General features: G+C 40.7%; 6 protein-coding genes across 9 annotated transcripts; 4 read left to right on the forward strand and 2 right to left on the reverse strand.

Moving 5' to 3' along the window:
• The first annotated feature begins 18 nt into the window (after positions 1 to 18).
• On the forward strand, positions 19 to 1,535 carry tmem258 (transmembrane protein 258). Its single transcript, XM_031861782.1, has 4 exons — positions 19 to 125; positions 473 to 582; positions 1,062 to 1,190; positions 1,277 to 1,535. Exons 1-3 carry the CDS (start codon positions 123 to 125, stop codon positions 1,186 to 1,188), a joined length of 240 nt encoding a protein of 79 aa, XP_031717642.1. The 5' UTR covers positions 19 to 122; the 3' UTR covers positions 1,189 to 1,190; positions 1,277 to 1,535.
• Positions 1,536 to 1,650: 115 nt separating this feature from the next.
• Positions 1,651 to 4,303, reverse strand: tmem138 (transmembrane protein 138). Of its 3 annotated transcripts, XM_031861757.1 has the most exons (6): positions 4,161 to 4,256; positions 3,905 to 3,952; positions 3,238 to 3,737; positions 2,700 to 2,871; positions 2,495 to 2,570; positions 1,651 to 2,413 (listed from the first exon to the last, which is right to left on the reverse strand). In XM_031861757.1, exons 3-6 carry the CDS (start codon positions 3,363 to 3,365, stop codon positions 2,301 to 2,303), a joined length of 489 nt encoding a protein of 162 aa, XP_031717617.1. In that variant the 5' UTR covers positions 3,366 to 3,737; positions 3,905 to 3,952; positions 4,161 to 4,256; the 3' UTR covers positions 1,651 to 2,300. The 3 variants fall into 3 exon arrangements, with proteins under 3 accessions (XP_031717617.1, XP_031717599.1, XP_031717609.1); XM_031861739.1 differs by lacking the exons at positions 3,905 to 3,952; positions 4,161 to 4,256 and adding an exon at positions 4,263 to 4,303; XM_031861749.1 differs by lacking the exon at positions 3,905 to 3,952.
• Positions 4,304 to 4,621: 318 nt separating this feature from the next.
• Positions 4,622 to 12,858, forward strand: cracr2b (calcium release activated channel regulator 2B). Of its 2 annotated transcripts, none has more exons than XM_031865338.1 (18): positions 4,622 to 4,654; positions 6,600 to 6,952; positions 7,030 to 7,141; positions 7,228 to 7,372; positions 8,303 to 8,449; positions 8,570 to 8,660; positions 8,752 to 8,847; positions 8,931 to 9,118; positions 9,468 to 9,539; positions 9,677 to 9,731; positions 10,604 to 10,683; positions 10,790 to 10,910; positions 11,100 to 11,223; positions 11,323 to 11,404; positions 11,587 to 11,701; positions 11,928 to 12,035; positions 12,158 to 12,234; positions 12,702 to 12,858. In XM_031865338.1, exons 2-18 carry the CDS (start codon positions 6,602 to 6,604, stop codon positions 12,784 to 12,786), a joined length of 2,049 nt encoding a protein of 682 aa, XP_031721198.1. In that variant the 5' UTR covers positions 4,622 to 4,654; positions 6,600 to 6,601; the 3' UTR covers positions 12,787 to 12,858. The 2 variants fall into 2 exon arrangements, with proteins under 2 accessions (XP_031721198.1, XP_031721189.1); XM_031865329.1 differs by having other exon boundaries at positions 4,640 to 4,783.
• A 306-nt stretch (positions 12,859 to 13,164) lies between these two features.
• On the forward strand, positions 13,165 to 17,881 carry cd151 (CD151 molecule). Its single transcript, XM_031867634.1, has 9 exons — positions 13,165 to 13,283; positions 14,201 to 14,285; positions 14,906 to 15,097; positions 15,781 to 15,855; positions 16,289 to 16,309; positions 16,615 to 16,719; positions 16,929 to 17,084; positions 17,167 to 17,253; positions 17,395 to 17,881. The coding sequence occupies exons 2-9, from the start codon at positions 14,202 to 14,204 to the stop codon at positions 17,452 to 17,454; spliced, it is 780 nt and encodes a 259-aa protein (XP_031723494.1). The 5' UTR covers positions 13,165 to 13,283; position 14,201; the 3' UTR covers positions 17,455 to 17,881.
• Positions 17,882 to 17,975: 94 nt separating this feature from the next.
• Positions 17,976 to 23,294, forward strand: gatd1 (glutamine amidotransferase class 1 domain containing 1). Its single transcript, XM_031867645.1, has 7 exons — positions 17,976 to 18,130; positions 18,320 to 18,396; positions 18,601 to 18,706; positions 18,803 to 18,910; positions 19,002 to 19,093; positions 19,185 to 19,278; positions 19,368 to 23,294. The coding sequence occupies exons 1-7, from the start codon at positions 18,082 to 18,084 to the stop codon at positions 19,481 to 19,483; spliced, it is 642 nt and encodes a 213-aa protein (XP_031723505.1). The 5' UTR covers positions 17,976 to 18,081; the 3' UTR covers positions 19,484 to 23,294.
• On the reverse strand, positions 18,940 to 23,699 carry chid1 (chitinase domain containing 1). Its single transcript, XM_031867625.1, has 12 exons — positions 23,300 to 23,699; positions 22,971 to 23,114; positions 22,066 to 22,198; positions 21,937 to 21,981; positions 21,716 to 21,822; positions 21,571 to 21,632; positions 21,378 to 21,467; positions 21,167 to 21,268; positions 20,875 to 21,024; positions 20,516 to 20,596; positions 20,378 to 20,420; positions 18,940 to 20,281 (listed from the first exon to the last, which is right to left on the reverse strand). The coding sequence occupies exons 1-12, from the start codon at positions 23,405 to 23,407 to the stop codon at positions 20,183 to 20,185; spliced, it is 1,164 nt and encodes a 387-aa protein (XP_031723485.1). The 5' UTR covers positions 23,408 to 23,699; the 3' UTR covers positions 18,940 to 20,182.
• Positions 23,700 to 23,726: the final 27 nt, after the last annotated feature.

The raw sequence follows: 23,726 nt of genomic DNA on the forward strand, positions 1-23,726 counted from the left end.
ACAGAAATTCGCATGCGAGCCACGTGACCTGTACGTCACGAAAATAACCAGGAAGTGATAGTCAGTACGTGGCCTTATCATCATTTTGGACCACAGAGAGAAGATCTCCCCTTCATTGCAAAATGGTAGAATCTTTTTCTCGTTTATATAGGTTCAGACTGTAATATATATATATTGTAATATACAATGATATGCTGTTCATTTGTGCGCGTTATTCACTATTTAACTAGCTAAACAGTGCGTTGTCTGTGTTAAAGTACGCTTTGTGTAGCTACGTGTTTGCAGACTAGCAGAGCAACGTTAGCTTCTCATGTCAAATTCACAGATTGAGCCGCTCTATTTAAAGAGAAATAAACGGATTAAACGCTATATACGCGGTACATTATGGGAGGAAGTATAACTAGTTATCGGGGTGATGTAACGTACGCTTGTCTTAACCTGCTTGTATCTAAACTCCTCGCTGTGGCTGCAGGAACTCGAGGCTATGACCAGATACACCAGCCCGGTGAACCCGGCTGTGTTCCCCCATCTCACTGTCGTCCTTCTGGCCATCGGCATGTTCTTCACTGCCTGGTTCTTCGTGTATCCTTTATCAATAACACTGTGTATGTGATTAACGTGAAATAAGGGGTCATACCAGACACCGTTAGGGTACTACAACCCTGCAGGCACCCACTGGTCTCCACTCATTTGAGTAAATGTGTAATCTAAATGATTAAGCAGGTTTGTTACTATTGTGACTTGCATTCATAAGTCAGCTGTCACTTCAATTGCTAAACAATGTTTTAAACAAGCCCAAACTTGGCCATAATTAGGTGAATGATACAATTGTTTCCCGAAACTGTCCATTGAGAACATCTAAACATGTCACAGAGTTACTTCCTGCTTCAGCTTTGGCCTCAGGGACATGGGGTGTCCACGCAGTAAATTAAGGGGTTATTAAAAATTAAGTGTTTTCACAGTTGTATTTTCAAATAAAGTAACTCCACTCAGGAGGCAATACTCAGAACCTGGCTGTTGGTTGTGCTGTTTTTATGAGCTGACCCTTAACTTCTCATCAGCTACGAGGTAACATCAACAAAATACACCAGAGACGTCTACAAAGAGCTGCTGATCTCCTTGGTGGCTTCCCTTTTCATGGGCTTTGGTGTGCTGTTCTTACTACTCTGGGTTGGCATCTATGTATAAAGGTACGTTTAACATCTTATTTAGGTCCAGTGGGTTTTATTTGTTTTGTTTTGTGGTGGTTAACTTTGTTTCCTCTCGTCTCCTGCAGCTTCCTGTGACTGACTTAAAACAATACGACACATTCCGTTGGACGAAGGACATCACAAACAACATGGACTCGATTTAATTTGACTGCACTGACATTTTGGGATCTTATGGACTCTGGGTTTCTTGTCACGAGTAAAGGGGATTTGTATAACTTTTAGTGTCTTTCTTTGTTCAACCTGATATCTTAAACAATTGTAATAATCCATGGATCACATAGATTTGAACTATTGTTAAAATGTTGATAAACAATATTGAGACGAGACCTGAAGTTCACTGGAACTTGACCTGCTGGCTTGTTGAGATTAGAAGGTTATTTTGACGCACTGAAAACTATTTTTGGTGCGTTTCACTAGTGGCACCTAAAAGCCAAATCCCTGATTAATCTTTGTTAAAAATAGAGCAGTCTGTTTCACCGTGTCTACGGGATAATACTGACTATCCTAGTGATGAAGGATTACACCGGGATTAGAGAAGGATTATTTAATAAAAACAGCGGGAACACTATTCAAAGATTCCAACTAAAAGACAACTGGATTCACATGAAATTGGCTTATTAAAATTACATCAACCATGTAAACAGCATACTAACCTTACATAAGGCAAAACAAGTCAACATGTTTCCTCCTTTGTGGGGGAATAACAGAACATTTCCAACAAAATTATTACTACATGTTCTACAAATGGAGCATTAGCATAGATCAAAACAAACATCCCATCTACTTCTTCCAATGTGTTACATTCTGTCTGCAATTCAAATTGATTTACAAAGGCCACGTAGAATTAACAGACAATCCCGCTTAATGCAATACTACTGTGGTTGAGTTACCTGCCATTGTAAACCATTTAACCAATTGCTTGATTGGCTACGAAAAGCCAGTCAACGCAAACTGGTTGAGACTTAGCTTGTTTCTTTTAGACATAAGAATACCCTAAAATTCAGAATAGCTGATGATGATGCGGTTATGTCAGAAGATCCTTTCTTCGCAGATCCTTTTACATCTCTCTTAAAAACTCAAAACTCCTTTTCACTGACGACCTCGGGCAAAGGCGTCCCGAAGCCACAGAGAGTCCACATACAGCCTCGGGTCTCCCATGTACTCTGCTGTTCGTTTGTATAAGTAGTAATACATCACTGCCACTGTTGACAGAAAGAAGTACAGTTACATAAAATAGATTAGTTGCGATGGAAAATGCACTTCTGAATTAATCCACCGATTACCTGTTCTCTGGAAAACAAAAAGGGCTTGAAGACCATCTGTCCAAACGAAACGGTCTGACTCTAACCATCTAAGGTTCTGGGGAGAAAGATAATACTCATCGGGTATAGATCCACATTTACTCTGATATAAGATTACATTGTATCAATATTTTACTTAGATGTTAAAATGTGAGAGATTTGACGATTTGGTGTGACGAAAGCTTACCAACACCCAGCAGTGGAAGCAGATGCTGAGCGTCAGGTAAAGAGCGGAGAACACCAGCAGAGCCCTGAACCTCTCCAGCAGCAGGGACACCAGGCCCACCTGGAACACGTAGGTGTTGAACATCATCAGCAGAATGATGATCCCGTTGAACAAGATGGCGATGTCCTGGATGCTGGAGACACACAGTACTGGTTTATTTCTAATAGTGGTTTCTGATGGTGTGAACAACACACAAAAAAAATACATGTGACCATGTCAGAGAGAGGGATATTGTGCAAGACTTGTACGTTACCAGGTTTCTAAACAAAGATCTTATATCTACAATTAATGAAATGAAACCCTGTAAGGCTGCTGACGACTCACAAGAGTTAGCTCTAGTTATGACAAGGCTTCACTCACTGACCAGGACATTTTGTAATGACAGTTAATGGGATATAAATGGTTGGTCTACATGTTAGAAGGTGTATCCAGAGAGTGTCAGATATGTTTACTTGATAATGACTTGAACAAGCTAACCCGGTGTGGTTGAGTGACTTACATGAAAAGCACTAGTTGGATAACAGCCGCTCCTCTCAGGAGTTCACTGAAGGAGTTGACGAAGAGGTCATAGGCCAACAGTGTCAGCTGGATCAGCAGCACCAGTGAGTAGTTACCAGCCTGGAGCATCTTCAGGGGCTGATCCTGCAGACCACCACACCTCGCAGTCTATTCTCCTCCTCGCTTATCTTCACACGTGCTAAACGCAGGGACTTAATGGTGACACAGGTCTGGATTCAGCCCCTACATATTTGAGTTAAAAAAAACAAAGTAGGCTTCACAATGTGTCCATTCACATAGTAAGAAACGGGTTGCTTTTGTCCTTAAATGTTCTGTTGCTTTAGGTTTTCTTCAGTCCAGGTTGTCCCTCTGTTCATAAACATGTTGGTTGTTGTCCTGCAGCCAGTCCAAGATAGCAGATTCAATGTTTGAGATCTTTTCATATGTTGCATGTTAGAGTCTCCTTGTCTGCTGCATTTCTTGTGAGGAAAAACAGAGAAGCTGTAAAATAAACAACAACACAGACGCTGTTAGGTATACTGCTACATAACATACTTATTAGGCTGTTACACAGGCAAGCATGGAAAGGTCAAAACTGGGATTACAGATTAATTTCCCCTAACGTTACGCGAACACCACTAACTCTTTGTTTCTTTCTTTCCACGCACCTAACGTTGTCTATGGCGGTAGTTATGTAGTCCGGGCATCAGATAATCCTGCAGACAGATAATATAGTTACGACTAACTGTTTTAGAAATTTAATTTCCACAACAAATCACTCGTCTGGCAGTGTGCACAGCTCGGATTTTAACTTCGAGGAACTCCCTCCAGACACGTTTGCTAAATTAAGCATCACAACACAGACCTCGCTGTGCTCACTGTTGTATAAATCGACTTCACAAACACAATATAACACCTACTAACCGGAATATAACGTGTGAGGAATGAAACTAAGTCACCCGGAGCATAGAAGAACCGCTATATTGCTCACATTCCTACTTTTATCGGCAGACGATGCTAACTTACCCACTTGGAGCGTCATCTGCTACTTTTCAGCTGTATTTCCGTCAATTCCATGGTAACGCTCCTTCTTACCGTAATAGTAGACGTAGAGGTTCAGTGAATATTCATCAAATATATGTATAGAGTTCACGGTATATTTTGTTGTATTTATTGCAATTACTCTGTTATTTCCTCACCGTGACTAAACGTAGGTGCCGTGTGAATGTGAAAACAAGTAGTGAACATTTGGGAGGGAGAAACTGTTGGTCTTGAATTCAAGGGCTACATGGGACATTACGGTAAGGTTTCATCACATCCGATGCTTACTGCCACCTAGCGGCCGACGTGAGTAGTACGTGATTAAAGTACTGTGAGCTGATCAAAGGTAGTGGACACCTGCGCCCAGGACTCTGTGGGTGAGTAGTGAAAGTTTCTACAACTTCGATGATTTGATATGAAATACAGTAATGCAAGTCATATAGAAACATCAAGGCGTTTATGTTCACTTTCTCCGCTGTGACGCATATAACGACCACGACTAACGGGTGTGTGGGGTTTTGTTCTTCAATAATACATGTGGGCAGATTGTTACGTTACTTCATTCTCTTGGTTTTGTTGCTACAATGCTTCAGAGTTGGTCGCATGTGAGCCGTTTCATTCACTTCAGGTTTCTGAGCTGAGTTTCAGGCAAAGTTTTTTGGTACAGTCGCAAACGCTTATCTGCATTTCACAAAGTATGACTGTCATATGTTGACATTTCTCAGAAAGCGTAACGTTAGTCTCTCTGTGACGTGTAGTATGAGTTTGACTGACAGTTTTGAAGCCGATAACATGTAAGTTACCTTTTGTGAGAGATTGCTTCACACACACCAACCTTGTTAAATTTAGGTGTGTAAGTTTGTTTGACCTTTGGCGCGGCTGTTTGCTGACTGGCAAATACAAAATCCTTAACATATAACGTTTACATAGCCTATTATCTGGGATTCCACCATATCTCTCATGCTATAAGGATGCTTTCATGGATCATATTCAAGACGCTTTACAAGCTATTATCAGTACATGTTTTTAGGTTTTAGTTTTATGATCATAGATTGCATGACTGGAGGGATACCAAGGAGAGGTAGGGTAATATCTAATTAACACTGAAACAGATTTCAATTCAGAGTATAAATATCTTTGTTTCTAATTCTATTAAATTAAAACATGTATGATTTATGCTGATATGATCTTCCTGTGTAATAGAGATGCCATCTAACCCGCAGACTGCTGGTATCTGTCATAAATCACAGCTTTATAAATGTTCATGGAGAAACTGAGCCATATTTTCTCTGTAGTCCTTAAGAGTCAAATTAGTTTGAAATTGTGGTATTTCTAACAATGCAAACAACTGCAAATGTTTTATTTGCATCTCCTCTCTGCTGGCAATCCGCCCTCCCCTTCGAGTACACAGAAACTCTTCTCACATGATACCATCCTGTTTTTTTACCCTCGACACATCCTGGTGCTCAGGCATGGCGCTCCTAGCACTGACATCGCATCACATTTATTCATGTTTGTCCTCTTCTAAATAAACACTCAGGGCAACTGTGACGCATGAAGCTAAGCATTATATGTTATTATGTTTTACCTTGCCTCGGGATAATAACAGGGCTTCGTATTGGATTCCTCCAACAGTGTTCAAATCTTTTTGAGTGTAAACATGTCAGCCACCTGATCACAGCAGCTGTAGATAATGTGCACAGTCACAGCTTGTTCTGCACCTCATGTTTGACAAGGGAGGACCTACAGGGCCAGCTTCTCAAAGTGTCCTTTAATTCATACTGGTTCATCAAGAAAGTGAAAATCAATGTCTCAGACCGGTGGTATTCAGAAATAGACAACACTGTCTAAATACTGAGACACTCTCATTAGGAACTAACAACGTTTATCATTATCACTCTTTCAATTAGTTTAGTCTATAAAATGTCATAAATAGGGGGAAAATGCCCATCACAACCTCCTAGAGTCCACGGTGACGTCTTTAAATAACTTCTTTTGTTGACCAAAGGTAAACATTTTAAAGGATTTTCAGTTTAAATTGATATTTGACAAAGAATATCAGTAAATTATCTCATTAGAGAAGTTTGAACCACAGAATAATTAGCATTTTAAAAATATGCTAATTATCGCTAATTATTGTTGAAAAATAATCCAAATAGCTGCAGATTATTTATTGTGTTTCACGGTTCAGCTCTACTTCTCATGACTCCCAGACAAATACAGTTTAGAATTCAATGACAAACTAAGAGGTCAACAAGTACATAATACTTAATAATATACTCCGCCCCCCCCACCCCCCCATCGCTGTCCGTCTGTGTGCAGCCATGTCCAAGTGGCTGAATGATGAAGAAGTGCTGGTGGGTCAAGGCAACGGCGAGGCAGAACCAGTGACCCCCAGAATGCGAGGCCTGTCAGCTGGGAGCCCCAGAACCGGACAGAGTGTTTATAGTCCGCTGGCTTCACCCCGAGATTCAGTGCCAGGGAGCCCTAGACTGCGAGGCCTGTCAGCTGGGAGCCCCAGACCCGGACAGAGTGTTTATAGTCCGCTGGCTTCACCCAGAGCCAGAGAGGCAGTGCCGGGGAGCCCACAGGCAGAGACCATGGGCAAGGCCAAGGAGCTGTTTGTGCTGTGTGACAAAGAGGGGAAAGGTTTCATCACAAAGCGAGATATGCAGGTGAGCAGCTGATGAGGTGGAATTAAATAATTCAGCCTGATAGTAGAGTGTTGAACTTCCCATCTTCTTCTGTTCAGAGGCTACAGGCGGAGCTGCCGCTGTCCCCCGAGCAGCTGGAGACGGTGTTTGAGAGTCTGGACCGCGAGAGCAATGGATTCCTTACTCCTGTTGAGTTCAACACAGGACTTGGTAAGTGTTGTGCACGATGACGTCTATATGGGGGAAAGCCACTGTATGAACCAAATCCTCTGTGCCTCTCTCTATCTGTGGTGCAGACGGGCTAGTGGGGCTGGAGAACTTGACTGAGCCAAGTCAAAACCAATCAGAAGATACGGACCGGATGGACTGCTCCCAGGACACCCGTGCTGTTAGATTTGTAAACATACTGATGGAGCTCGGAGCAGACAAACTCTTTAAGGAGTAAGAGTACTGACGTAAAGTCATTCCCGTCAGACCGTACACTAAATGTTGCCCCTTGAGTTCTACAGTCGCAATGTAGAACTATCTACTCTCGGGTGCCAGTTTGTTAGGTACACCAAGCTTAAACTGATGCTGTTTAAAACCGGTTATTTAGCCTACCTTTACTTTCCTAAATGTTGACATAAACAGATGGAACAAGTAGTAGAAACGTGTGTCAGGATAATGTAGTATAATTCACACTGCAGCCTCAAATGTCACCATAAGGTTCAATGAAAATCTCCCTAAACACACATTATAAGCTTTCCTGAAGGTAGGATTCATGACAGGACTGTTGTATTCGACTGCATACGTACCCAAAAAATAATAGATATTCAGATATTAGCACAAGGGTGGTTAAGATGGTATAAATACTAATACAGCACATTTGCTTTATGTGTAACACGTTCTATAGAAATATAAGCATATTTACTAGAAGCTGAAGGATAGTGAGGTGTTAATGGGACGGGGACGTTTTAAATGGCTGACTAGATAAGGAAGTGATCTTAAATAACTGAATACACACTACATGGTGCATTTCTCTATCGTGCGCTACAGTTACAGTTATAGTACTTTGTCCCGGCAGGTCCATATGAAATTATTCTATTATATTATACCAGTTTTATTTTATCATGATTCTTTGCCACATCGATACAACTTTGTATGTACATAATCTTATGTTTTATATTGTAGATATTTGATTGTTCTTCTCTGCTAAACAAAAATGTAAACTATTAGTTTCTTGAGCAAACTATGCAAATCTTTGAGCTGGATCACTCGATGCACAGATACTGTATATTTACAGTTTGTTATTAAAAACCTGTGAGTGAGTGATTCTGGGCTGTTAAGGTTCGAGGTCCTCCGTCGCTTTAATAGTCGCTTGTTGTGTGTCAGTCAGCAGGAGCTCTCCTCTCTGTGGTGTGAACTCCAGAGAGACAGACCAGAGCTGCTGAGCGTCCTGGACGGCGTCCTGATCCACGCAGTGTCGCATTTACAGGACTCCATCAGAGAGAGAGACAGTCTGGAACAAGCGCTACGCAGGTCACAGCTTCCTCCCACATGTCTTCTGAGGGACAACTCATTGTGCTCTATTCAACTATGAGTATTCACACTGTGTTGAGTTCTCTAAAATCATTCAAGTGTCATTCGTTTGCGTTTCAGACGGGAGAGTGAACATGATGAGGTTGTTCTGTCCATATATGAAGAAATGGAAAACCAAATCAGAGAGGAGAGAGAGAAACGTGTGGCTCAGGTGCATACTTGTGCTATTTAGTCCTGCCTTTGTGCCATTTAGCAAAAGCGATCATCACAATAGCCTTTAATCAATGTATTGTGAAATCAAGGACAGTATTGAACAGAAGCAGAGAGGACGACAACTTGAGGAGGAGCTGAAGATGCGCGAGCAAGGGCTGGAGAATTCACTGACCAAACAGAGAGAGGTACTCGTTCAAATGGTACTGCTGTTATTTCTGAAGAGTTTTAGTGAAATGAGTGAATCAACAGGACCTGTCTTTGTCCTAAGCTGGAAACCAGAATCCGGCAGCTGAGCTGTGAACAGGCAAACATCAAGGAGCAGAACCAGCAGCTGCAGAGCCTCAACGTCCAGTTACAGGAGCAGGTGGAGCGCAGCAGGGAGCAGCTGCAGGCTGCTCTGGGTCAGCTCAGCCTGCACCAGGTCAGCGTTGCCCAGAAACAAGTGGCCAGACAGAGGTGAGTGGCTAACCACACAAGAAATGACTCCTACGTCCCTGCAGCTGGTCTGATAATATAATAGGATATAATACCAGGAGTTAAGGGGAAAACCATTAAAAGACCTTCATTTCAACACCTTGCTACGGTGTCTGTGGCACTCGGACCAAGCCATATTTGACCCGACTGAAGACATATTTCGTAAAAATGACTCTCAAATATTCAATTAAATTCAATTATAATGTATTTGCATAGCATCATATCATATAAAAGTAGTTTAGAGTGCTCTATATAAAAATATGTATGTGTGTATATATATATATATATATATATATATATATATATAGTATAATTGTTTGCTTCACTGTAGAAACATGATGAAGGTGTCGAGTAACATGCAGAAAGAGAAGGACAGTCTCTTCAGACAACTGGAGCTATTGAGGTACAAACAGCTGCTGTCAGCAATGAATGTAATTCCAGTGTGTGTACTTTTCCTTTTTTTTTTTTATTCAACCACTACCACTCTCTACATCAGCCTGTGTGATGGTTGTTCTAAATGATTACCTCTCTTTGTTTTAGGGATATGAACAAAAGGCTGCGAGATGAGAAGGATGCCCAACAGTCTCAGAAGAGGGTTAGTCATAGAAGCTCTGTCCTTCCTCCTCTGCCTCTAACTTATTATCTCAGAGAAGACCTTTGTACCCCGTGGACACAGCAGATTTATCCAACCTAAGCTCAGTCTGGGAACGGCTTCGTGCTTTATTCCTTCCTGTGGACAATGATTATTTATATGGGCAGCTGTTATTGTTGGGCTATTGATTGAACGTGTGTTCATTGACCCCGTTTGGGAATTTTACGATGTCAGCAATGTTTTTGGGGGTTTTTTTTTGTAGATGTAGTCGGTGAAGTGAAAGATTTTGTTGAATTTGTTGACATTTGTTCCATTTGTGCCAATTTAAAGAAAGGAGCATTTTATATGTTTATTAATGACACTTGACGAAAGCACTATTCATGAACTAAAGTGTCAGTATTTACCAAACTAATAAAGTCTTGTCACAATTCATAAAGGAGTCATGATCTATTATCAGGTTCTCCGTTATCCAATCCACATTCTTAAATGTATGGCATTTTTGCCAAAGCTGTTAACTGTGGCTATGTTTTTATTTATTTAACAATCATCTCTCTTGATCAAAGTCTCTGAACAAGTAAAATACAAAATGGTCTTACAAGAAACCGCATTGACCGTTACACAATGAACACCTGTCGGTTATTTTTGTCTTATCGTATATATTATACTCAAACAAGTATATTGCAGATGAATAATTGTGATATTTAGCTACTTTGTAGCAGAATAAATGTCACTATTGGACTAAATTCTTGCCTTTTTTAAGGCAACTTACCATATACATAAGAGTCCATATATTTATACTATATAAAACGTATATATTATTTTAAATCTTAATGCTACTCATTTCTTCTGCCTCACTTCCCACAAAAACCTTGTAGAATCCAAATGTCACAAAGCCTTTAAAGAAGAAAGGGTCAATTATAGGCAACTACTTACTGCAAGACAAGCTACTGAAAAGGTTTGTATGACTGACAGCTTCTGATATCACATCGATCATATTTGCAGCGATGCAAGGCAGATTGCCAGAGGAAGCAACTAACTGTGTGTATTCATTGATTCTGAAGACAGCTGAGCTCATCTGATGAGTTGGAGCACGACAAAGACACAGAGGTCTCAAACTCGTCCAAGAGACACCAACCGTCATGTAGAGTCAAGGGTGAAAATGTTGAACAGGTGCAAACTCAGGTAGGGAACATATTCCATTTACAAATACATGAATCCCAAATCCTTCAGTTTTATTATACAGTTGCAGCAGCTGGAGATCTTTTAATGGTGAAGATGATAATCTGAGCACAGATTAAAGGTGCATCCTCTTAAACAGAACATGACTCTGATGTCATGATATTAAGTTTGGTCCCTTTACCTGAATTTTAGACAATTGTCAGTCCTCAGCGAGTGTTCAAGCTGGTATTCCTGGGTAACTCAGGCGTTGGTAAGAGCTCCTTCATCCAGCACTACTGCACGGGACACTTCAACAGTAAAATCAGCGCTACTGTGGGTAAGCTCTTCTCTTGTTATCACTCTTTCACAATGATTAATGTGCTCCTCAGTGTATGTATAAGTAAAGAATGACACCATGGGTCTCTGTTGCTTCTAGGTATCGATTTCCAGATGAAGACTTTAACTCTGGGCTCCACCATCATCACCCTGCAGCTGTGGGACACTGCAGGACAAGAGAGGTCAGATGTATCACAGTTTATTCTCGTGTTTACCAGCCGTGTGCTTTTTTTTTTTTGTGGCCTTTCATATTTTACATTATACCGTCTGAGAGCTGTAGGGTCTTTTTTCTGGCCACCTGATGAGTCAATTTATCTTTTTTCAGGTGAACATTTTTCTTATTCATTTTCTTAATCCTGTTCAGGTTTCGCAGTATAACTGAGCAGTACTACCGCAAAGCTGACGGTATCCTTGCCATGTATGACATAACTCAGTCCTCCTCCTTCGCTGCTGTGAGAGCATGGATGGACTCCGTGAAGGTGAGCAGGTGGAGATGGAATGGAAGGAAAACAACATGCAAAACCATTTGTCCGAATTTGAATACGCATGCAGCTGATCGACGATCCAGGAATCTATAGACACTAATGCTCAATTTAGATTGTTATTTTCAAGGTTATTTTCGTCTGATGTCTGTGTAGATAATTAAATAGCATTTCTCACCTTTTTTGCTTCAGTTTTCAACACTAATAGAAGTGTCTTTCCCAGGAGAAGATGTGTGAAGGTGCGGTACTGATGCTGCTGGCGAACAAGCTGGACCTGGCAGACAGTCGCAGCAGAGAAGTGAAAACAGAAGAAGGGCAGAGACTAGCAGACGTGAGGCACATTCAAGCTACTTTCCACAGTGATTTACTCACAATGTCCTTGCTAACGACGGAACATTATCTTTGAAATACGTGAAATGAAATGTTTGTTTTTTGACTTCCTGGTTTATACAGCAGCACCAAGCTTTGTTTTACGAGTGCAGCGCAAAAACTGGATGCAACGTGGAGGAGCTGATGGCTTCTCTTGCTGGGTATGACATCACTTTTCTTTGTTATGTATGACATTCACATTATCTGGATCCGGCAAAATGTTTGGCATTTTGTTGGCACAATTTGTCACTCTAGCCAAAATACACTCAGTTACCAGTTCATCAGGTACGCAGTCTAGTACGGCAGTCGTGCAAAAATGTTACCGTCATGAATGTTGCAGTGATTTGAGAGGTTTTGATTCAACTTTACAGTCATTTTTAGGGTTGTTGTTTGTGGTGCTGTTGAATTGTATTGCGTTAGTTACTAATTACTTTATCGACTAATTGTCTGCAGCATTAGTTTACTGTCATGGATATAAAAGGGATGTACCTGATAAACTTGAGTGTAGTTCATCTCATATCATTTTTGACTTAAACCTGAGATGAAGCCAGGCAGCAGGATCAACTGTGTAAACGACAAATGTTGTGGCTTCAGCTGCGCAATGATTCAATCATTTTCTTCCTTTCAGGATGTTAGTCTCCCAGCATGATCGACAATGTGAAGATGCACTTTTACTAACTGACGGCATGGCTAAAAGAGGCTGCTGCACATAAACAGGACGAAAAGGCTTTTGAATAAGTCCTAAGGTCACTTAAATCATTTGAAGACACAAACATCCACATTTTTCTGAGAACAAATTCACTGAACAGTATCCGTTATGTTTGCCTATGTTGTTATGTATCTTTATAATCTATCAAATAAAATACATTTTTGCTGACGCCTTTGTTGTCGAAGTCTCTTTTTTTTTTTAACTCTTTGAGCAACATCTTACAAGCTGCACAATTGTTCTAGAGCTCATATGCGTGAGAAACCAGCTGGGGGCAGCCATGTACTCGATATAGCTTGTAGAGGGGTGAGCTGGCTGTTGTGCCAAAAGAGGACAGACGCTCGGACGCTCGAGTAGGAGGCGCTGGTCTGAGTGTCAACTGAGAACTAACGCTGTTGCAGCTAACCTTCAAAGACAGCAGCACCTTGACAGCGGGGTTGGTGGGATCTGGGAAGACATTACCTCGATAATATACAGCCTACGGGGCCCACCGTCTAAAATCAGGTAGGAGTATTTTAGTCTCAGTGGAAAGGGAGAGCAGTTTTTCTATGACAAAATGAGTTAAAAATAACTTGTATGACCATTAGGAAATGTTGTTTTGCTGCTGGACAATCACATTTATACAGTGACTCTTTCTTGATTTGTTTGTTTTTTATGTATAAAAATGTATTTCACTGATGCCTGAAATCAACATCTCTCATGATGCTCAGAGTCTCAACCTTTCTTAAAATAGAAGCAGAGGAAAGTTCAGTTCAGGTTAGGATAAAAACAGACACAGATTTTGAATTCATAACGTAGAGCGTTAAAGTCAACAGTATATCACTTGCATGTGAAAAGATCAGGTTAAGTTACTTGGATGGGGGAAATATATATATATATCTGACTGCTGTGTGACATGTGACACAAGTTCTTAAGTATGTTTTCCCCAAAACACATTTGATTTAATCTTTGAGCTCTTTCCATAGCTCTGTAAATACCACCTGTTTGAATCTGTTGAATGTCACTCAAAGCAAACGCATATAAAACCTTAAAAACACATCAGAAAGTGTCATGTATGTCATAGTTGTGTGTTAGAACTCCACCGAGTAAATCACCTTTTCACATCAAACGTGGAACTAAAGCAGACTGAAAGAGGAAATTCCTAACGCAGCGGAGAAGTTTCAATCGGATAGAGCACTAATAGAATTTAGCATTCCGTCATGAGAGTATAAAGATGGTCAATTGTATGATCGTATTCTTCACTATAGTATGCAATCGGTGTTGGAGGTTATGGCCTGCTCTCTGAGCATCTTGTGTTCATTCTGTAGGTGAGGATTCAGCTCTAATCTAATCTTCTCCAGACAGTATTTCATTTGGTAAAGCGCTCCCTCTGTGTGAACAGTAACCTGCGGTTCACTAACGTGTACATTTTTATATTTCAGAATGGAAGCTCAGGGTGAAAAAACACACAGCTGTGGGACAATTTGTCTGAAATATCTACTTTTTCTCTTTAACATTCTTTTTTGGGTAAGTTAATAAGGAAGTGTGAATACTGTATCTGTATTTAAGACAACAGACTCTCTGTTCAGAGCTCTATTGACTAATCTAATAAGTATAACTAACATTAGTAGTAATTAACTTTTACCTAAACGTTAAACTTATTCTTTGCTTCGGATGCCACAGAGATTTACAACATGGAATCACTTCACAGCTCCCACAATTTCTACTGTTTCTCATAGTTGATATAGTTATATATCTTCTATAAAAATATGTCATATTATGTGCCATATAATTTCTATAAACTATATTTACAGTACAATGTTGTGTCTCCAATGCACAAAGAGTTACAAGAGACACTTCAGAGACAATCCTACAATATATCTACATATCATAACTTTTAACTTCAATTTTCACTTTCTCAACTTTGATTTTCTTAATTTAAGTTTTTAATAAGTTATTGTGTAACCATCTTGTATAACCAAGTATGCACTCAGATGCATGATTGTCTTTTGAGGCTAACAGGGAAAGAGTAAGGCGTGTTGTTTGCATCACTGGCACATTTTAAGAGCCTGCAAAAAGAATAATGTGGTGCATTCTTGATATGAGCATCTGGTTTGAGTTGAGCTGATAACTGTGTGTTCTTTCAGCTGGCTGGAGGGGCTGTGTTGGCAGTGGGAGTGTGGACTATGGTGGAAAAGAGCGACTACATCAGTTTGTTGAACTCCAGCTTCTACTCAGTCTCAGCTTATATCCTGATAGCTGCCGGAGTCATCGTGATCGTGACCGGGATCATCGGATGCTGTGCCACTCTGAAGGAGATGAAGAGTCTTTTGATTGTGGTAGGATGGATCAGACACAAACCGCTGCCCTGTGACAGAGAAATGTTTATTTCACCCCACTAAAGCATTAACCCCATTCAATTATGAGGAATCAGAAACCAAGTAATGGCACTTTCCTGTTTATACACCCACAACCTGGTCTGAGTTTACGTGTTTGGAGAGTTAATCCTTGGTGACCTTCTGTCTCGTCTGCCTGCATTCAGTGCAGCTCATTATGTCAGACAGGCATGACTGTCAAATATAACAGACAAAGCCATGCAGAGTGTGTCTTTAAGAGTTTAGATTTAGAGTGCGGCTCATGCTCAAGGAATGAAGGGCATCACAAGCGGCTACTTGAACTGAAGAGTGCGTGAGAGAGACAGACGCATGTGAGAGGATATAATACAGAAGCAAAACTGCACAAGCTCTGTGACGTTATGTTTATTTCCATATTCAACATGATCTTTGTAGTGAGTAACTTCCTTTACCACAGTTTAATCAATTATCCTCTGGAGTAAAAATATATATTTATATTTTTTTGTCATGCACAGTGATGTCCAATGCTTATGTCATATTTAAAAATAATTCATATTTTAGCTCAGAAATATACTGAAAAAACATTTGAAAAATGCAGGATTAATATGTTTCGCCCTGAGTTTATTCACAGCTGTGTTCTTTTTTTATTTCATGTCCCTCCTCGACAGTATTTGGTCTTGTTGCTCTGTATCTTCCTGCTGGAAATCATTGCTGGTGTGCTGGCTTACGTTACCTACCAAGAGGTGAAGTGCTTTACCTTCTGTTTGTTTGTCTGTCTGTAAATATTTTACCAAAGGATAGTGACAGATATTAGTTCAATACAATATCATTTTCAATAGAAATATTTCCTTGCAAAGTCTTATACGGCGTGTGATTGTGTGTTTTGTATTCTAGCCATTTATTTTCAATTTCACTGCAGCAACTACAAGACACCCCCTTTTTTCTGTATGTACTTAATGTGTATTTTTGTCGTTCCACAATCCCTTAATGTGATTTCAAACACCAGTCCTTGTTGTCCATCATTTCTATTTAAATCTTTTTTTACCAGCCATAATATGGCTCAGTCGCTGCACTCTCTGTAAAATCTCCTCTGCATTCCTCTCTGTGCATGTTCTTCATTTGTCCTGTTTTCCATCCTTCTCAAACTCTCTTTCTTCCCCCCTTTTCTTGCTCTAGTGTTTCCCTTTCTGCTATCAGGTAATCTGCTGCCACCTGTTTCCATTTAATATCAAACTGTCTTTCTAACAGGTTGATATAAATGGCTTGTTTGCACTTTGTCAGTGAGGCAACAAAACTATCTTTATTTGTAAATTAATTTGAAGAATGCTCATGTAGCGCAGGGAGTGGGGTCAGAGAAGCTATGCTTATATATATAAATTATGAGTTATGTGAATACATTGCACAGGTACAGAGGAATGTTGAAACTTAACCAGCCTATTTTTATTGATGTGAGGAGATTAACAGATTATAGAGTAACCTGAATGCAGTTTTCTGTCTCACAGCTGGACGAGGAGCTGAGACATAATCTGAAGGTGACAATGCAGGAGAAATACCAGCAGCCGGGGGAGGAGAGCATCACACAAGCTGTGGATAAACTTCAGCAGGAGGTGTGGAAGTGATACTAAATGTTTAAATCACAGCTGAGTTAACTGCCAGACTGATAAGAAGTAATACTACTTACTTCAGCGGCAGGTGTCAGTTTGATCAGATAACGTTTAATTTGAAATGACAGTTTGGCCCCTTTAGCCTGCATGTGAATACAATTCAGTGTTAATTACCATTGCCTCATCATTTTTCTGCACCGTCTCCCTCTCAGTTTAAGTGTTGCGGCAGTCATAACTCCTCAGACTGGAGAGACTGTGTGTGGATCCAGTCAGCAGAGAACGAGCGGCTTGTTCCTGATAGCTGCTGTAAAAGTCCCAGTGAGCTCTGCGGGCGCAGGGACCACCCCTCCAACATCTACAAGGTGGAGGTAGGGAGACATGTCAGTTTGGCTGTGAATAGATGTTACATTATAACAGTGTTTTAATTTCTTTCCTCTCTCGTGCTCCTAGGGAGGCTGCATTATGAAATTAGAGGAGTTCATCCTGAGTCAGTTGTATATTATTGCCGCAGTGGGCATTGGGATTGCATTTCTACAGGTAAAGCACTAAACATAGAACAAGTTGATATCAACATCTCTTTTAATGCTGTGCAAAATGCCAGCAGCTGAACTGTGAACAATGGTTGTTTCTATGTGCACTGGGGAACTAACAAGTTTGTTGTGTCTTTTTTTATTTCAGCTTGTGGGGATGATGTTTACTTGCTGCCTTTATCAAAATTTGAAAGAAGATCCATACTGATTTTTGACTTCGTTTTAATATCGCAAAATGTGTCACATCATGAATTGTAAAATATTTGGTAGGTATTGTAATAGCCCAGCTATTCATACAGTTCTGGATGCTGTGAAGCTGTTCACTCAAATTATGAAACGGTGAAAGTACGCACACTACAGATGCTGTAATGCTGCCGGGCAGCAATGTTCTTTTTCTGCAAAATAGCATTGCATGCTTTAAATATCGTCCCTTTTATATGAAGATTATGATGTTTGGATGAACTATGAACCAAAAGCACATTTTACAGAGCAGAGAAATATGAGAATGCTGGGGCTAAATTTGCAATAGTTTGCAATAAGTGTTGGTCTTGTTGTATCACAGTGTCAACCAAAGTTGTAATTAAATGATGAATAAATAAAAAATATGTTTTCTTTGCCGAAATGCAAATAAATAATGCTTTCACTTTCCCAATGACATCGTATCGTATTTCTGCGACGGTGAACTTTTATTCTGAAATCTTACAGCGGATGTTGTCAGCTGACATTACTTCCTCCTCGCGGATTTCTCTTGAATGATTTCGCCCACACTTGTCTTCTTATTCATTTCAAACAAGCGAAACATATTTGTTGTTGAGGGAACACGAAGATAAATGAAATGTCTGCAAAGCCAACGTGTTTGATTGTGGCGAGTGCGTCTCCTCAAGGTGGGTCCATTAGCTCGTGCTAGTTGTCATGTGACGTTATATTCATAGACTGGTTATAATGTAACGTTAATTAGTGTGATGAAGTGAAGTGCTGAGTTCACTGAGACAGTTTTGTATGAATTAGAGCTCAGCTACGTTTGTGTTGCACATATGAGCTCAGGTTTAAACTGGTGTGTTTTGTTTCTTCAGGGGTGTCAGCGACGTCTTTCCATCAGTCCTTCAGCCTTTGTACCTCAGTGTTTAACCTCCAGACAGCCACACCTGGGGTAAGACTATTCCTAACTAAAGAAATACCCAATAAAATGGATTAATTAATTTATTATCATGATCTACAAATACAGCTGTAATATGAATAACACTGACATTTAGATTTGTCTTTAACTTGTTTGGCAAAGGAAGCAGTATGAAACTTCAGCTCAGAGTAACAGAGCGATGAGATTGGCCTCATAGATTATTTATTTTACTTGCAGGGGAAGCCGATAGACTTTGTTGGAGTCGATGAAAACACTGCTCGATGGGTGCAGGACTTCAACCTGAAACCCTACGCAACACCAGCCAAACTTGAATCTATAGATGGTGAGGATATTTATGACTTCGTGGTTATTTAGCAGTTTTAATGGTGTGGCGTTTGTTGCACTCTGCTCAGTTGTGTCTTGATTAACCCCTCTTCAGGTGCTCGATACCAGGTGCTGCTCATCCCGGACTGTCCCGGAGCGCCGAATGACCTGGCACACAGCGGCTCGCTGCACCGCATTCTCACACACTTCATCTCTCACCAAAGTGAGTACACGGATATATGTATATTTTTTAAATCCGTCAGTGTGTAATCCATATGTCCGGTGTAGAGATTGGTTTGTGTCTCTGTGTGCAGAGCCTGTTTGTGCAGTGGGACAAGGAGTGTCTGCACTGTGCTGTGCCACTGAGGGACAGAAGTGGATCTTCAATGGCTACAGCTTAACAGGGGTTAGTCTTCCTCAAGTAAACATGAAGGCAATATTCCCAAATATCTTTATGTGGTAACGTACGTAATAACAGCGACTATTTCTGCTGAAAGCCGTCGGTGTTTGAACTGGTGCGGAGGCCTGACTTTGCCAACCTGCCCTTGGTCGTGGAAGACTTTGTGAAAGACAGTGGTGGATCATACACAGGTGAGCTGACCTGCAGAGCACAGACAATAATTGGAAAAATACTTAATCAGCATTTCTAAAATCCTCTCATGTGTATCTTTGTTTTTCAGCAAGTCAAGAAGATGCTGTGCATGTAGTAATAGACAGACACCTCATAACTGGCCAGAATATGCAGTCAACCTCACTTGCTGTAAATAATCTGATCCTGCTGTCGAGTGCCAAATAAAAACAAAAGTTTACCATCAGGAGCATTGAAATTCAACTGCTTGGTTGTTCCACATTTATATTCATGTAATTAAACATTCATCTCAGACAAATATTGGCAGATGCTGGGTCAGAACCGATGTTTGGCACCACTGTAAATACAACTTCATTACTTCTCAATGCTGTTATTGTAAACACAATGAATGGCACACAATCAAATGTCATGATTCAAAGATAGGAGAGAGAAAAAGCAGTTTTGAAGGTTGATGTCTGTGGTACGTGAACAAGAGGAGAATATAACCTTTTATTCAAACGTTATACATGTTGATGATCATGCACCCTCTGTTGTTGAAGGGAGACGAGTCACTGCACTTTGACTAAACTGTACAAGTTGATTTTTCTTTTTTCCACAATACCACCGACGATGACGAATAAAACATACTGAAGTACCTGTGTCTGCTGCTAGTATCGTTTAAATCAACAAATCCCAGATTTGTTCATGTAGAGAAGATTTCTCAACACTTTCATGACCCTCAAACAAGTTGAGCATTAACTAAATCCTGTCAACACCTCGTTTCAGAGTTCATGTAAGCCTAACTTGTAAAACGAAAAATGGATAGATAAGACCGGCATAAAGCTCCTGAATATTTGGTGCTTGGTGTTCAAAGAGAGTAAAATCCATATGCTGCTGGTCCAAAGTCTTCACTATCAAGTCCAACTCTCATAGGAGATCATAGAAGTAGTCCAGTCCTTGTCCTAATTCCCATAAGGAAATTCCTGTTCCCAGTTCAGTAGCTAAAGAGATCCTCAGGAAGAGTGACTGTAAAAAAGTAAAAAAAAAAGTGAGTCTCCCCATGTAGCAGTAAACATAATGAAAACACTTCTTTAATAATCTTAAAATGTGCTAAAGACTTACCTTCAGTGACGGATAGTACACCACATGCTTAACGGCATTGTTCCTGAAATGAACGTCACAGATCTCGTTAACTGATGCTGTGAGAAGTTTCAAATTGAAGCCATAATTTGTTGACTTTGAGTGTAGTTAAATCAGCACCTCTTGTAGCTGAAATAATGCTCCGCAGAATATTCGTCCCAGAGAAGCTTTGGCCTGTTTTCTCGCAAAATCTCGATGTACCTTCAGGAAATCAGAGACAAATGTAAAAGCATGTTCAAGGACCTTTCCTGTTCTCAGCAGACTACGACTTCTTGGCTTCTTGCTATTGTACTGTCTCACCCAAATTTGCAATTTCGTAGAGTTAGAATAGTTTTGGTTGTATCTCTATGATCAATTTTGATTATCTTTTGAAAATCATCCATCAGGAGTCAGACAATGTTTACCACAATGCGAAATCAGATTGAAACATATAAAAATGTAAATAAGGTATTCCAGCAGTAGTCACAGTACTATCTCACCTTCCTCCCAGGACTGGCTCGGTTCCCTGGCTTGCAAAATCAAGGCCATACAAATTGAGTCCAAGCAGGATCTTTTCCCTCCACTGAGTGTTGGGAGCAAGTTGTAGAACACAGTCTCTCACCCAAGGCAGCGGGGAGCTCGGGCCCGGTCTGTTATAAATAAATAAAAATTTAAAAAACAGATAACATTGCCTGCATTAATGCTGTGCATCTTCTTGTAGCTGTCAGTTGCTCTACTGTCACTACCTGAAACATTTCCATCTATAGACCTCACTGTGTCTGTGACACTCACCTGGCACCGCTGGAGTAGTCGTATGTCATCAGGCTGAATCCATTTACTACAGGGGCCAACTGCTCAAACTCCTCCCTGCCAAACATACCCGGCTCCCCCACACTGATGGTGATGAAAAACATTAATTAAAGAGAAGTCAGCACCAATTTCGGTGCACTTTGAAAAATGTTTAGCTTTTGTAGGCGCTGAAAGAAAACTCATTTTCATTCACCTTGTCACAGCAGGTGGGATGACAAGAATGCAGTCTAATCGTTTTGCCTTCAAAGTCTCACATACGTGTTTCACCATATGGACCAGCTCCCTGTACAGAGATTTTACACATTTGATTATTTTTATTTCCGTCATCACCTCTGACAAAAGAAAATATGCTGATCAGATACAGATGTGTCAACAGAAGAACTCACTTTCTTTTGTTACCTCCCAGCTGGCTCCACAACTCCAACGCGAAACCATCGAAACCTTCAGTCTGCAAGGCCACAGCTTCATTAGACAGACGCAGGACAAACACCGTCGCAAAGGGAGTGAAAGCTAAACACAGCACTTACTTACCTTTGCAACATCCACTAGCTCACTTCCCAGCTCTTCAATTTCATCTTCACTCCCCAGCACACTCGTGTAATCCTGGTAAGACCAGCCATCAAATAACAGCCGAGGCACTGAGGGTAAAGACAAGGAAGCATCTAAAATGAATAACCAAACAATGGACTCATCTGAAAGCACTTGCACATATTAACAGTTCTGCGTTGTGGGCAGTGGGGACATCTACTCACCCATTCGGACTTTTTTGTTAGACTTGCGTACGGCTTTGACCCAGCCTGGACAGACAAAAAGATCCCTTTATGTACATTAATCACTGGAAAATATCTTCCATTTGACTGTCAGTGGCGTGGCGCCTTTACCTGGGTCATGATCGTGGAGTCCTGTAACATCAAAGGTTTCGGGTCCCCGCCGGCGCAGCTGAAGCCAAACTGGACACACTGAAGTTAGTTTAGCACCAAACGTCTTGGCAACATCATAACCGTGGGAATTCCACTGGAAGATGAGGGGGGGGGGGGAATAAGACATGTAATTTAGAGGTATTTAGTCAAAACAACCTACTGTACACACAAACAATGTCTATGTGTATGTTGAAGGAATTATCGGTCACTGCAATCATTCTTCCTTTCTACACCGACAGGAAAGCGATAACGGCCGCATACATAAGCAGTAAGAGGGCTACTTCTAAAGATATGGGCCAGAAGTGAAAATCATTTTCATTGTTCAGCTTCATCACCTCAGAAAATAAAAAGACCATCACAATTCACAGACACTAAATTTACCATCATATAAGACGAATGAAAGCCGTAAATCTATATTGTAGAGAAGCTGGCATCAGCAAATACTTGGTATTTGTGCTTGGAAAAAAAAAAAAAAAAAAAAGGAGTTCAATGATGAATTCATCATCAATGCAGTGACCAATTCATTCTCTGTGTAATCAACTAATAGTTTCGGCTCGACCAAAGTTATTCTTTTTAGTTTGTCTCCAAGAAATTGAAAGTGTGCCTTCACAGTCGAGTCCTTTTAGTTTAAGTACTTTTATAGTTACTTTGCAAAGTAACAGTCTGATGACACACAAAGACGGCGTGTTACAATAAACAGATACATTTTGGGAGGTACTTCATTTGACTAAGAAAACCACAGGGACAAACACTTCCAATGTACTCGTGGGCATGTGAGTGTTGCATTAAGACAGACTTGAAATAATCTGAACCTTTAATGCTGTGTTGTCAAATGTTGAACAGCAACATGTATGCCGGTGACTTACAGGGGTGACATATCCGAGCACCGGTCCTTGAAAGGTTCTCTTGATCTGAGCCCAGTGTCTCTTCTCCTCCTTCACTATGTCTTTCCAGGGCGGGTCTGACACCACGAGGCCTCTCTCCAACACAGACAACTCAGCTGGAGATGTCTAGACAGTGAGATCAAATGGAAAAACAGCCATAATCGTGACTGATATGACTGGTGAGGATCAGGGCCTCTTCCTGGTCCTAGACCAGTCCAGTAACATATGCCAGGCAAACAGAGAAGGACTTGTATGACCTGAACTGACAGCATAACAGTTTACACACCCATTCACCCATGAAGTATACTCACCTCAGTCTCAGCTTTGTGCGACTTCTTTGCATCAGTTTTTGAGAGAGTGGCACTGACCAACAAGCAGCAGCATGAGATGGCGTACAGCAGGAATAATGTCGTTCTCATTTCTAAAACACGCAGTGAACAGGAGTGGTGAAAGCAGTGGAATATAAAATGGGTTAGCTCGAAGTCTGCAGGTTTGCAGTGCAAGTGCTTCCTTCCTGACAGAGATCTGGTAGATTAGAAACTAGCATATGTTGCTTCGCTTTGAAGTCACACAGAACCACGAGCCAACACTCCGCTCATACTGTAGAAATATAACATTTATTATGAACAACACTGGTTTTGACTGTCGGGCGGGTTTTGTGCCAGTTTGATTGACAACTTAGCTCAACGTGTTTCTCGAGCGTCAACGAAGCTGCTGGGTAACTTCCGCGTTGTGGGA

Source organism: Anarrhichthys ocellatus, unplaced genomic scaffold (assembly GCF_004355925.1).
Source record: "Anarrhichthys ocellatus isolate YVR2014 unplaced genomic scaffold, GSC_Weel_1.0 scaffold2, whole genome shotgun sequence".
NCBI classification, from domain to species: domain Eukaryota; kingdom Metazoa; phylum Chordata; class Actinopteri; order Perciformes; family Anarhichadidae; genus Anarrhichthys; species Anarrhichthys ocellatus.

Excerpts from the sequence above, each read along its gene's own strand:
- tmem258 (XM_031861782.1), top strand. Across the intron at positions 583-1,061 it reads TTCACTGCCTGGTTCTTCGT|CTACGAGGTAACATCAACAA; the intron begins GTATCCTTTATC and ends ACTTCTCATCAG.
- tmem138 (XM_031861739.1), bottom strand. The coding sequence starts at position 3,365 with ATGCTCCAGGCTGGTAACTACTCACTGGTGCTGCTGATCCAGCTGACA. Across the intron at positions 2,872-3,237 it reads ATCCAACTAGTGCTTTTCAT|CATCCAGGACATCGCCATCT; the intron begins GTAAGTCACTCA and ends GTGTGTCTCCAG. Across the intron at positions 2,571-2,699 it reads GCTTCCACTGCTGGGTGTTG|AACCTTAGATGGTTAGAGTC; the intron begins GTAAGCTTTCGT and ends CTTTCTCCCCAG.
- cracr2b (XM_031865338.1), top strand. The coding sequence starts at position 6,602 with ATGTCCAAGTGGCTGAATGATGAAGAAGTGCTGGTGGGTCAAGGCAAC. Across the intron at positions 8,661-8,751 it reads GAGAGAAACGTGTGGCTCAG|GACAGTATTGAACAGAAGCA; the intron begins GTGCATACTTGT and ends TGTGAAATCAAG. Across the intron at positions 11,702-11,927 it reads CATGGATGGACTCCGTGAAG|GAGAAGATGTGTGAAGGTGC; the intron begins GTGAGCAGGTGG and ends TGTCTTTCCCAG.
- cd151 (XM_031867634.1), top strand. The coding sequence starts at position 14,202 with ATGGAAGCTCAGGGTGAAAAAACACACAGCTGTGGGACAATTTGTCTG. Across the intron at positions 15,098-15,780 it reads TGAAGAGTCTTTTGATTGTG|TATTTGGTCTTGTTGCTCTG; the intron begins GTAGGATGGATC and ends CCTCCTCGACAG. Across the intron at positions 17,085-17,166 it reads CCAACATCTACAAGGTGGAG|GGAGGCTGCATTATGAAATT; the intron begins GTAGGGAGACAT and ends TCGTGCTCCTAG.
- gatd1 (XM_031867645.1), top strand. The coding sequence starts at position 18,082 with ATGTCTGCAAAGCCAACGTGTTTGATTGTGGCGAGTGCGTCTCCTCAA. Across the intron at positions 18,131-18,319 it reads GGCGAGTGCGTCTCCTCAAG|GGGTGTCAGCGACGTCTTTC; the intron begins GTGGGTCCATTA and ends TTGTTTCTTCAG. Across the intron at positions 19,279-19,367 it reads CAGTGGTGGATCATACACAG|CAAGTCAAGAAGATGCTGTG; the intron begins GTGAGCTGACCT and ends TTTGTTTTTCAG.
- chid1 (XM_031867625.1), bottom strand. The coding sequence starts at position 23,407 with ATGAGAACGACATTATTCCTGCTGTACGCCATCTCATGCTGCTGCTTG. Across the intron at positions 21,982-22,065 it reads ACTCCACGATCATGACCCAG|GCTGGGTCAAAGCCGTACGC; the intron begins GTAAAGGCGCCA and ends TTGTCTGTCCAG. Across the intron at positions 21,269-21,377 it reads ATCCCACCTGCTGTGACAAG|TGTGGGGGAGCCGGGTATGT; the intron begins GTGAATGAAAAT and ends CATCACCATCAG.